The 13,716-nt window shown below is 40.6% G+C and overlaps 1 protein-coding gene across 1 annotated transcript in view; it reads right to left on the minus strand.

Annotated features, from left to right (window-relative positions):
- Positions 1–13,716, minus strand: part of LOC126419107 (odorant-binding protein 59a) — a 163,530-nt gene that overhangs the window by 41,212 nt on the left and 108,602 nt on the right. Inside the window, exon 5 of the mRNA XM_050086206.1 lies at positions 12,668–12,794. Within this exon, the coding sequence (XP_049942163.1) occupies positions 12,668–12,794 (127 nt within the window). The remainder of the gene's footprint in view (positions 1–12,667; positions 12,795–13,716) is intronic.

A 13,716-nucleotide genomic window follows, 5' to 3' on the forward strand; every position in this document is an offset into this window, starting at 1 on the left:
TACATAAATGATGAACTGGCAATGTGAAAGGTTAAAAATAAGTGGATAGCTAATACAATTAAAGTAGCAACATGGAATATCAGAGGTTTATCAAAGAAAGAAATAGAGTTGGCAAAAATTTAAAGTGAGTCAAGGTACACATAGCTTCCACATCAGAAAGAATGTAGAAGCTACAAGAACAAGTATGTAGGAGAATATTTTATGCCATATAGCAGAACAGAAAAAACAGCCAAGAGTACACAAAGGGATTTTGATTTACATACATAAGAGGTGAGGAAAGAAGATTGTAGGGTATAGATATGTAAATGAAAGAATTATAGCTTGTAACTATCAAAGATAAGAGACAAAAGACAAAAGCTGACTTTCATTGCAGTTTATCCACCTGGGGACGGGGTGGAGGGCGGGGGGGGGGGGGGGGGGAGGAGTGGGGTAGGAGGAGGAGGAGGAGGAGGAGGAGGAGGAGGAGGAGGAGGAAGAGGAGGAGGAAAAGTCTATGTATTTCTATGACAAACTGCAATCAATTTTGGACAAGTGTGTGGCCACTATGACCAAGTCACATATCAACATATTTGTTTTTCAAGCTCTTGGTGAGCAGTCTGCGATCGAGTGCAAATCAGTCAAATATGTGTATACGGAGAATCAACAAGATGTGTATATCCAAATAAATGTGCTTCGGACCAATAAAATAGTGCTTATTACATGTGGTATAGTGTACATCATTGGATCCGGAAATCCTAAAAGACTAACCCCATACTGGTGACCCCGAATGTATTCACACGTGCAACAATGAACTCTCATTCCATTGTGCAGTACACAATGGATCACTTGCTGCCTGCTACACTGCACAAGACCAACTAGGTTTTCCAACAGACACTCCGGCATTATTTTCAATTATCCACCTTGTGTTCACAATAGTTTGATACAGTTTCCGAACACACCGACTAGCTGTACTCAATAGGACAGTGCTTCTACATTCCCATAGCCAAGTGTGCGGGTATGAACAATAACTTTTAGTTATCCTACAGGAATCAGCCATTGTGTGGCAGTGTCCTGTACCAACAGAATGTTTTTCATGCACAGAACTTCACATGCGAACGTTTTACATCCAATGTGTTCCGGGTGCTCAACAATGGCTGACACCATGTGCTCAAACACCAGTGACTATGTTTACAAATTTCCCAAGCGCCAGTGTGAACTTTCCACCCAGGTCAGTGGTGGTAGAAATTGAGCCAGATGCTCAGGAAGGAAATTTCATGTTTATCCAGATTTTGTAACAGCCCCCCTACCCCCCACACTACCAGCGTCCGCTTTATGAGTGTTTCTGATGGCATGCGCCATTCCTGCTGCATCTGTCACATGTGTTCTGCAAACTTTAGGTGATTTTAACAATTTTAATGCACCTACAGCGAAGGAGCCCAGAAACTGTACTCTGTCATTTTCTGCCCATCGGTTGACTACAGTCGACTCTTCCATGCTGGTCCATTCTACTCCTGTTGGCATTACTCCCTCAAACACCTGACTCATTGATTTCTCAACCACAGCCAAGCCAGCCACACATACCATGCCGTGTGCCACTGACAGTGTCGTGAACTGGTACACCGCTACTGCACCCAAGCCAGTTACACTGCAGAGCTACGGACAGAGAGCGACAGTTTCCGACAAACCATTATGCCAAGACTTCCCTATCTGTTGGCCTAAACTACCACCCCTCCACAAGGACCACCCACACATATGGTTTGCCATCGTCAGCCACATATTGCAGCTACATGCGTTGCTGACGACAACTCTAAATTTCTTTGCATACTGTGTCACCTCCATGATGAACCAGACCTGATCTGTGATATTGTGGCTTTGCGTCCTGCTATGGACAAATATGCATTTGCCTGATGCACCATCCTCAAGTGCCTATCCAGATCTACAGGTGGTGGTGGTGGTGGTGGTGGTGGTGGTGGTGGTGATGTTTGGTTTGTGGGGCTCTCAACTGCACGGTTATCAGTGCCCATTCAAATTCCCAACCTTTGCTCAGTGCATCCCCACCGCTTTTAGAAATGTTGATGAAATGATGAAGACATCACAAACACCCAGTAATCTCGAAGATCTACAGAGGAAGCTATCCGCCTCATCATCAGTCATGAGTCACTGGTTTCCATTTCGCCATTGCAGCTCTGGCATCATCTCTGCATTACAATTGACACACATCATATGCTGGATGCTACACTTTGGACCATCTGGTTGCTCATACTCCCTCTAGAAGTTCACATTCACCTTCTCCATCTAACTTTGGCACCACTGGACACTAAACTGAAGATTGCTGACCAGGTTTACAACATCCTGCCATCCCTGCATACCCGCACTCCCCCTGGGGGACCCTCAGGCCTCAGGGGTTGGCACACCTGCACTGCAGTTCCCATCGTTCTGTACAGAGTGCACACGACTCACTCCGCACACGCACGCGGACCCAACGCTGCCTGGCAGCCGTCGCCGTAACTCCTCTCCTACCAGCTCTACTGTGGCACCGCTGTTGGAGAATCTACAAACACAACTCACTTCACTGCCACTTTGGCCTCAGGCAGCTTGACAGATGATGCTACCTGCTGTTCTGCTTGCTGTTATATCGCTTCCCGCTTTGGTGACATGGCTAAGAATTGTCGTTCCTCATTCACATTCCCAAACTAATACCGCGACCCCACTCAGGTGCTACAGGCCACGTTGCATTGTACAGACACCTATCTGTCTGTTAATACTCCTTTACCTCATGCTCCAGGACACTTGTACATGAAAGATGCAGTGTCTTGCCTTTCGTTTCTAGTTGGCACGGGGGCCAAGGTCAGTGTTGTACCTTTTTCCGCACATACTAAATTCGCGTGTCAACCTTGCCCCAGACTTCAAGCTGCCAATAATTCCTTGATCCAACCTCATGGCACAATGATTTAAACCTTAAACTGCAAGACATCACACTCGCTTATAGTGGACTTTCATTATCAGCGATGTGGATGAACCCGTGCTTGGGGTAGATTTTCTCTTAACCTATGCTCTTTTACCTAACCTACAACAAGGTACACTAATCTTTAACCTGGTAGACTATGCCACTGGTTCCAGTATTCCTTCCCTTTCATCTGAGAGTGCCACTCTATTGTGTAAGCTAGCTGAATCTGCTATTGCAGTGCTCTCTCTTAAATCACACAATGACGAGCTTCAGAACAACAGCCCCTGTGCTGCCTCCTCGCATCCGCTGACGATGCCACATGCCTTTTCTACTATTGGACAGAAGCTGTGTTCGTGACACCATCAAGTACCCCACCAAACTCCATGACAAGGACTACCAGTGGATCACTGCCACTGCTGCTGATCTGCCAGCCTGGGACACACAAGCATGTGGATTATAGGTTAGTCATACTTCATCGGGTGTGGGTCCATCACCTCGTCGGTGTTTGCAATCAAAAATGGCACTGTCCATAGAATCGATACCTACTGGTGAGTGCAAAGGCTAGGCATTTAAACCCGGATAAACTTAAACACACCAAAGTGATTATTCAGGAACTTTTAGACAGTAAGACTATTCACCCTTCTTCTAGTAGTTGGTCATCACCCATTCCTTTGATGCCTAAGAAAATGACACTTTCTCCCTCTGCAGTGACCATTGGGTGCTTAACACCAGAACAATTTTAGATAATTATCCCATCCCAAATATTCAAGGTTTTGCTTCCCAACTGCACTGGGCACAAATTTTCAGTGTAATCGACTTTCACAAGGCGTACCACCAACTGCCAATGGCACCTGAGGACATTGAAAAAACTGCCATCATCACCCCATTCGGATTGTTTGAGTATCTGTTTATACTGTTTGGCCTTAAGAACGCCACACAGACATGTCAACGGTTCATTGACTTGTTGGTAGGAAAACCAGACTTCATGTATGCATACCTGTGCAACTTGTTAATTTTTTCTTCCTCACTCGAGGAATGTGAACTCCACTTAAATACAGTGTTACAACTATTACAAGCAAATGGTGTCACAGGGAATGACGCTTGGTCACAACTCTGCCACACTAGTGTCACTTTTCTGAGCCACGTGGTTTCTGTCGACGGCATCCGCCCCCTACCGGAACGGGTCAAGTCTATTAGTATGGTGCCTTTGCTCAAAGACTTTCAGGGCCTCTGCTGCTTCCTAGGAACTGTAAATTACTACCGCAAACACATTCCCCATGGCACTGACATAGAAGCCCCACTGACAGATGCTCTTGCAGGTAACACTTGAGGGTCTTGGGCAGTCACATGGACTCCAGACATGCAATGTGCATTTGATAAACTCAAGTGAGCCTTACAGACAGCCATTGCACTCGCTCATACCATCCCTGATGCTCTCATTTCGCTTACTACAGATGCTAGTGATACAGCAGTGGGGCAGCACTTCAGCAATCTGTGAGTGTTGTTGTACAGCCACTCAGATTTTTCTCCCACATACTGTCCGCTTCCCAACACAAATGGTCAACCTTTGAATGGAAACTATTCGATATTTACACTGCTATCAAATATTTCCAAGACAATATTGAAGTCCACCATCTCGTGGTATTTACCGACCACGAACTGCTCGTATACGCTATCCGCAACCCAGGCAAGGACTCATCCCCGAGACATTTCCATCATATGGACCTAATATGCCAGTTTGCAAACCACTTACGTTACACCAGAGGGGCAGACAACATTGTTGCTGATTTTTTTAATCTCATGTGTTGGTATTATCTTCACAACCGCACCTCAGCAAACTCCATAGATTGCAAACAGATGATACTGAATTTGCCGCATTGCACTTGATACTAAAACAGGATTCAATCATGAGTTACAGATACTTCCTGGTTTCTCGTCACCCATCTGGTGCAACATTTCAACAGGACACATACATCCGGTGACTCTCACCCCTCTCTGCCGGGACATTTCTAATAGTATTCATGATTTGGCACACCCTGGCAACCACACCACCATACATCTCGTATCTGAACATTTCATTTGGCTGAGGTGATAAAATAATGTCGCAGTTGGGTGCAAGTGTGTGTGGCTTGTCAGTGCGCAATAGTAGGACATCATGCACAGCCCCCCATGGGTACATTCGACATGGCAAAACAAAGATTTCAACACATACAGATTGATATATTGATATCATTAGGCCCTCCCCCCCCTCCCCCCCTCAGGGCCCCTTCATTACATAATGTCTGCCATTGACAGGTTTATCCACTGGGTAGAGGTAATTCCCCTCACTACTATCACAGCCAATGCGGTGGCCCGAGCCCTTTTATTAATGTGGATCTCGCACTTCGGCTGCCCAGCTTCTACCACCACCGACCAGGGCCACCAGTTGGAGTTCAACCTCTTCCGGTAGCTTTGTGAACTGTGCAGGATGAAACAATTTAGGACAACAGCATACTATCCCCAGATCAACGGGCTTCTCGAATGCTGGCACCAAATGCTTAAAGCTTTACTAATGTGCTATGGAGGCGAGTGGTCTGACACCCTACTGTGGGTAGTGTTAGGTGCTTAGGCTGCATTCAAAGAGGACCTTGACACATCTCTGGCAGAAGGACTATACGGAGAACCCCTCACACTTCCAGCAGAGCTAGTCAAGCCTCCACTCTCTTGGGATCAAACGTGCGACTCGACATTATTCAGGCATGCTAAGCAGTTAATAACTAACATTCATGTGTGCCCTCCTGGGCTGCACTTACATCCACCCGTATTCCTGTATAAGGACTTGACATTGTGCGCTCACATCATGGTGCAAGGTGACACCATCTGACTGGCACTCAGGCCCACACAGAGTCATCGCGCGGCATAACAATACATTAGAAGTGCTCATTAATGGAACACCTCAAACTGTATCTGTCTCCTGCCTCAAACCTGCATGGTCTCCAGGAGAACTGCTTGATACTCCACCCAGTCGGTCCCCACCTCCTGCTACACCCACCTCGCATGAGGTATCTACCGACGGTCCATGGTTGACTGACGACCATTCCCGCATGCGTGACATTACCTACTCCCAGTTGTGTGACAGTTCTACAGGTGCGTGTGACATCACCCTACAGAGTGATGCATGTGGTGACTCCCCCTCCTATTGGCAGCCCCCTACCTCTCCCCTGTTAGAATTTAGTGCCGTATCAGGGGCAGCCTCAGAATGTGTGACGTCGCCAATGATGATTCGTGTGGAGATTCTGTCACCCCTCTCCAGAAGTGCTAGTTAATGTCAATACTGATTTCATTTGCAGTTATAAAGTGTTTTCTGTTGATAATGTGTTTGTATTCTACAAATGAGCCAGCTTCCCTAATGACATCTTGACCCACATTCTCGTTCTCCAGTCTGTCCCCTTGCCTCTTGGTACAGACCCGTCAACAGTAAAAGTCCTTCGTACCGCAACAGGCATTCAGGTTCACTACCCCAGCTCCTCATAATTCACCATCCCCACCCCAGGCTCCTCCATTTCTGCACAAGGATTCGACCAGTCGGGCAGCAAAATAGTGCTTATTACATGTGGTGTAGTGTACATCATTGGATCTGACAATCCTATAACACTAAACCCATAAGTGTAACAAAAATAATCGTACAATAATATTGACACAACATTTAAATACAACTGTAGAGAACAAACCTATCCGAAGGATTGTGGGAATAATGGGAGAAAACATCATAAATAACAATGGGAGATTGCTTAGAGATTTTGTTTCTATGAACAAACTAAAGATAACAATTTCTTTCTTCTGCAAAAAATATATTCATAAATACACATGGTCAGTTCAAGGATTTACATCTGTTAATCAGTTCATTACCATTAACAAAAAACAGTAAGGCAAGGCAAGAGACATGAAAGTGTACAGGAAATATGAGTAAGTTAAGTTCATTTTTCTGTGATATCTCAAATAGATATGTGCACCAAATGGAAAAAGAATGAAAAGTTGTCAGAAGAAAAGATGAAGGAAGACATCTTCAAAGCGTGTCTACTAAATGAACATAGCATACGAGATCTGTACCAGATCTTAATCAAAAATTAGTACAGAAAGAAGAAGAAGAAGAAGAAGAAATAGAGAAGGTATGGAAAAATATAGAAACTGCAGTTGAGAAAGCAGCTGAAGAAGCCTTTGGAAAATAGAGAAATATAAAAAGGAAGAAATGGTTAAAAGTTGGACACCAAGTTAGATAAAGCTGTAAAGAATAAAAACATTACACTTCTCTTAAGTATGTCAATGAACCAACTGCCTTTTTTAACTTGCTATAATATCAGTCAAAGTAGTCAGTAATATTAAGTTAGTAATTTTCACAATTTAAAAATGTGTATACAATTTGTGCCAAAAAGTAAAACTAGAGTATATGTAAATACTTAACTATATCTAAAAACAAAGATGATGTGACTTACCAAACAAAAGCGCTGGCAGGTCGATAGACACACAAACAAACACAAACATACACACAAGAAATTCTAGCTTTCGCAACCAACGGTTGCTTCACCAGGAAAGAGGGAAGGAGAGGGAAAGACGAAAGGATGTGGGTTTTAAGGGAGAGGGTAAGGAGTCATTCCAATCCCGGGAGCGGAAAGACTTACCTTAGGGGGAAAAAAGGACGGGTATACACTCTGCTTGTGTCTGTATATGTGTGGATGGATATGTGTGTGTGTGCAAGTGTATACCTGTCATTTCGTTTGGTAAGTCACATCATCTTTGTTTTTAGATATATTTTTCCCACATGGAATGTTTCCCTCTATTATAAATACTTAACTAGATATGCACGTAAAATTAAACTTTATGTACCTGTCAATGTTTTCTGTTGTTTCCATACAATAAATAAAAAAATAAATTAAAAACAAGAAGATTCAAATTTAAAAACAAGAGAGAAATGTAGTAAATCAACATGGATATTAAGGAAAAACTGAATATATTTAATATCCCTAATAAAATACAAGAAAAGTAGGAGAAACTGTAATGAACATCTGGAAAGACTGAATGGAGAAAGATTACATCTCCAAATAATAAGGTTTAAGCCAATTGAGAGAAGAAGCCAAGGAAGACTGGAGAAGTGATGAGTACTGTAACAGACAAAAACAAAAGTTATCCTAGTTTTTGAAGAAACACTGAATTCGTTCCTTGGTTATGAAAGAGGGAAAGGTTGTGGAAGATTTAAAAGGAGGTGCAGGTAACTCAAATCCCAGATTGATAGAGGCCTGCCTTTAAGGATGAGGGGAGAGAAAGGTGAAGGGGCTAGGCATCTTTGGCCTTCAGTTGTCCTTCTAACATGTGTAACATCCTAGTGAAACTGTATGACAAAATCTGACCATTATCCCTCAGCTAATTTTCCTACCTCTGAAATCATTTCTGTTGTGAAACCCATTCTGCTCAACTACTCACACACACTCACTCCTGCTCCACCTTCATAAATCCTACAACAGGAAAGACACAGCAGCATATGCAACCAATAGCTAAGGTGGCACAGTACAAGATGCTGGACTCATATTTAAGAGGATGGCAGTTAAAATTCCCATCCAGCCATCCAGATTTATGTTTTCCATGATTCCTCTAAATTGCTCGAAGCAAATAGTTGGATGGTTTCTTTGAAATAATATGGTTGATTTCCTTCACCATCCTTTCTCGATCCAAGCTTATACTGTCTTTAATGACCTTTTTGTGGATTAGACTTAAAAGCAAATTCTTCCTTCCTTTATAATGTGTCTACCTCTAATATTGTTGCTGAAGTAATACATGTTCACTGTACAGCTTTTTATGTAAGAATGAACACCACTAAACCAGCTGGGTGCATGAATGGACACAGAATAACTGTCTGCCTTAGGGACACCCAGTAGCCTGTTGCTGTGCATGCTCTACAGCATGTATCAAGAAAATTGAATGCTAGCTACACTGCATAAGCCATTTGTATCCTTACATCTAGTACTAATCTCTCTGTACACTGGATGTGTGAACGTGCTCTACAACATACCTCAGTATCCCATTGACAAACAACCTTTTCTTTAATATGTATTTACAAGATTTGTTACTCTATTACATTTTTAATTTTTCTATTTATTTTTCCCTCTCTCTTTTTGGTTTCTGTTGGCACCATTTCCACTTCCCACTCAGTTCTTAAGTCCACTACACATTTAACATCTCATTTATCCTCCTCATCATACTTGATTACTTTTCATTCTGTTCTTTCATCTCTCAACTGAAGATGACACAGTGCTTACTTATAACATTTTTTTACATCCTATTCTATAGATGCCTATCCCTCTTCATGTACATCTTGCCTTGTCTTTACAACAAGTGGGTCCCTCTCAGTCTGGGATCTGAGATATCTGTATCTCCTTCGCAACCTGTTCCACTTTTCTCTCTGAGAAAGGGGGTAACAGTTTAAAAAGCTAGGATAATTTGGAACATAAATTACCTATTATTACTTACTTACACTTGCTAGCTCACTGTTAAATGTCTGCCATTTTGCTGTAAGCTCACGTTAATAATGGACACAACACAGTATTTAATTAATGTGACTACTTTTTGCATTTGTAATCACTTGTGAACACACAATGACCACTTTAATACCCCACATACAATGTCAATCACCTATAGACACTTCCTATAAAGTAAAAACATTCTGACAGTGACAATAGTTTTACAGTGTGCTTTTATAATTGAGTTCTAACAGATGAATATCACAACATTGGTTTTTCATCATACAGTCAGTGAACACAATAGATTTTCATATACCTGAAAGAAATATGTAGATTTCCATGTTTCTGACATGAAAATGTGATCAGAAGGAAAATTACTAACAGTTTAATGTAAAAAAATAAAGAAAAGTTAACACAAATTACTACAACATGTTAACACAATGAGTGCTGGGTGCAGACTTCCATGGCAATGTTAACAATATTGTAGCTCTATATATGAAGACAGTAACTGTTCTCGAAAGAATGGAATACTGTTGATGACCGTGCAGCTTTTCCCTGAAATAAATGATGACTATCTGTGTCCTCGGTGGCTCAGATGGATATAGCGTCTGCCATGTAAGCAGGAGATCCCGGGTTTGAGTCCCGGTCGGGGCACACATTTTCAGCTGTCCACATCGAGGTATATCAACAACACCTGTCAACAGCTGAGGGTTTCAGATAGTCATAAAATATTGTAACTCATCCTGAACTCTTACAAAGATATATGCTAATACTTGGAACTGACATAGAGAAGCTGACTCGTTGGTTGGTAGCCTTGAACTTTCACAGAGATGGTGATTGTGAGCTTGTACGATACCAAGTGAGGATTAGTGGTGGGGTTAGAGTATATAAAGACTGGTGCAATGATATTTTGTGATTTTTTATTTTAATATTAGTTTGTAAAACTATAAGGTGAGAATAAGCATTAGAGTTGATCTGTTGACTCTAGAAATAATTTGGTTTAACTAAATGCTAGCTGGTTACAATAGTGTTAAAGTGTAATGAACTTTTTCAATGATATCCTGCATACCTATGTGGTAAACAACCAACTTTCATGTAAAGCTTCATTGTTCATAGTTTTGTTAACCTAATCACATTATTAATTAGGAGCTTCATTAAATAATCAAAGGCACTTTCCAATTTAGAAAAATTAGGGAAACGGAAGTGTAAAGCCAGATCATGGAATCAAAGAAATTTAAGGGCTCAGACAGTGGATGTACAGGGCTTCTATAAATGATTTATTTGATTTCAACGCTCTATATTTTCCAAAGTATTACAAGAAAAATATGACTGATGCATGAATAGAACCATAAATTCATCAAGTTTGTGTTTTATGCTCTATAAATGATGTATATGTGCCCATCTGTTCACATGACCTATGTCTAAGAAGTAGTCAAATTTGGTCCACACCTTATGTAGCTGCATGGTGTCAAAGATCATCACAGTGGCACAGTTGAGGTCTCTGAGCTGTTCCATTGTTCTTTGCTGATGGGCTACATAAACACAGTCTTGAAGGTAGCCCAAAAGGAAAAAGTCACAAGGTGTTGGGTCAGACATTGTGGGAGGCCTAGGGAACAGAGCCACATTGCCTTCATCACTACAGCCAGTCCAGCAATATAGAAGTTCATAGTTTAAGTCGTGACAAACATCAGTGTTCTGATGATGGGCTACAGCATCTTGTTGGAATATGAAATTCCTTGCATCAGTAGTCAGTTGTGTAAGCAACCACAACTGCAACAAAATCACTGTAAGAGGTATCCATCACAGTCTTCTCACAGAAGAAAAATGGCCTGTACAGCTTTGTAATATTGCACAGAAAACATTCATCTTTGGTGAACCTTCTTCATGCACCACAATTTCATGATGATTTTCAGTCCCCACACTCTCACAATGTGATGATTAACCTTTACAGATGAACAGAAGGTTACTTCATCACTGAATATCATGTTGGAGGTGAAATATTTACCCTCTAGTACTCCCGGCAGTGTGATGTAAAGTTGAATAAACCCTTCATAATCTTCCATTTTTAATTGTTGCTTGAGCTGCAGATGGCATAGTTTGAAATGTACCTGGTTGACCTGTACTTTTCTGTTTATGGAGCCATACAGTGTTCTTAAATTCTTGATACTTTCACACAATTCTCTGTTACTTGGCAGTATTTTTCCATAATTCCTTTAGAATGTATGCCACACTATTGTAACAGATAAACATCTTACATATTTGAATACACAATTTTTTTGATTTGCTTTGTCATTATGCTGTTAAAGCACTGCACTCATAACACCAAGAGGTGGGCAAAATGCAAACACTGTGAACTGACAGTTCAGTTCATGCATCATTCATACTTTTACATGTAACTTTGGAAAATAAAGAACCTAAAATGCAGTAGCCCTGAATTTTTGATGTGGCCAAACTCTATTGCAGATAATTTCTAAACGAACAAGTTTCTGGAAAAATGAAACTGGTTTCTGAAAAATGAAAAACTATGGCTGCATACTGAATTAGGTATTTTTGTGCAGAACCTGTTACTAGCTCAAACTGTTCTGGCAGTTACTTGCTAATGATGTCTCTTCAATTACTAATTTATCTCTAGGAAAAACGTTTAACAGAAAACTAATAATGCTTTCTCAATCAGCAGTTTGAATATTGTGACATTAATAATGTTACATAAATAAGAGCTTAAAATTGTAAGTACATATGTATATGCTATACTATAGGTGTATAAGTAGAATGAGATTAAAGACAAGAAAAAAATTAAGTTTTTTAAAAGGAATAGAATAAAAACAAACAGAGCAAGTCCAACTTGCTATGTTTCAAGTTGTCTCTACTTTTAACTGTGTCTATGAGCAGCAGTTGGAATTTGTCTGCTGAAGGCTGATCCTGACCCACTGTTCCTTCACCTTGTAATTTCAAAATATGCACATGCAGTTAAAACAAAAACTCTTGTGCAGTACTTTGTGAATGAAATTTCTGACATTTGGCCATATGTTTTAACATTCAGTTGTTTCACACTACAGGAATTTCAGCTTTATAGCCATTATGAAGTACAAAGCTGAAGTGAAAAAGCAATAAAATGCATGGATCATGTTATGCAGGGCATAATCTGAAGAACATAAAAGTCATTACATATTTAAGGAGCACTACTTACAGATTGCAAAATGAAATGACTAACAATATTTGTGGTTATACAAGCAAAACATAACAACCTTACCAGACTCAACTTGATCAAAGCAGTCTTCTACAGCTTCCTGAACGAAGTCCTTGACTTCTGTATCTTTGACACCACGAAGCATGACTTTTGCAACAGCAGATCTATCTGGAAGAGCATCATCTCCCAGCTGCAAAAGATAGTGTTTAATTAATTTTGTTAGTAAACAAACTATAACAACTAATATACAGGGTGAGGCAGTCAAATGGAAAGATTTAAAAGAATTGCACAAAATGTATATTTAAACAAATTTTATTTATTTTTTGACACAAATCTAGTGTTCTTAAGTGGAAATTAATAGTTTGTTTTTCAATGTAGTATCACTCAGATGGTGACCTTGATTTTGCACACATCGTTGGAGAGTGAGGGTGAATCTGCCCATGATGACATGTAGCTTCACCATCAGAATGTTTATTTCTTGGTGAAATTTCTCAATCAAATCATCTCTGGTTCTTGAATGATTTTCCAGAAAAACTTTGAACATGAAGTAATCCCAAGAGAAAAGTCTGGAGCTGATAACTCTGGTGAATGGATAGGCCACAGAACATTGCCATTTTGGCTGATGAGATGACAAGTAAATGGCATCTCATCAGCCAAAATGGCAATATTCTGCACTATATGTTAATTGTGACTCTTTACAGTTTTATTTCAAATTAATCTGATGATGTATAAATCAAAATGCATCATTAAAGAAAGTAATCACCACATAACCTGTGGCTTTCATGTATTTTTATAGTGTCCATTGTAACAATGATACAACATTTAAAGAAGTCCACTTTCACTTTCCGGTTTAGACAATAAGCAGGACCTCCAATATTGGTCTGCCAAAAACTCAGATTGTCTCCATGCAATCTCTTTCAACTCAGAAAAATTAACAGTTTGGTGTGCAGTATCATCTTGAGCAAAAATTGGCCCTTATTTCTTTTTTAAGACAAACATTCTAACACAGTGTGGTGAATTCTACACATTATGCTGATATGTTGGCAATATTTTCTCTGCCTGAACTCAGTCCCTATGATCCAGATAAAGAAACATTCTTCCAGCAGGATGGT

This window comes from Schistocerca serialis, chromosome 9 (genome assembly GCF_023864345.2).
Source record: "Schistocerca serialis cubense isolate TAMUIC-IGC-003099 chromosome 9, iqSchSeri2.2, whole genome shotgun sequence".
NCBI classification, from domain to species: domain Eukaryota; kingdom Metazoa; phylum Arthropoda; class Insecta; order Orthoptera; family Acrididae; genus Schistocerca; species Schistocerca serialis.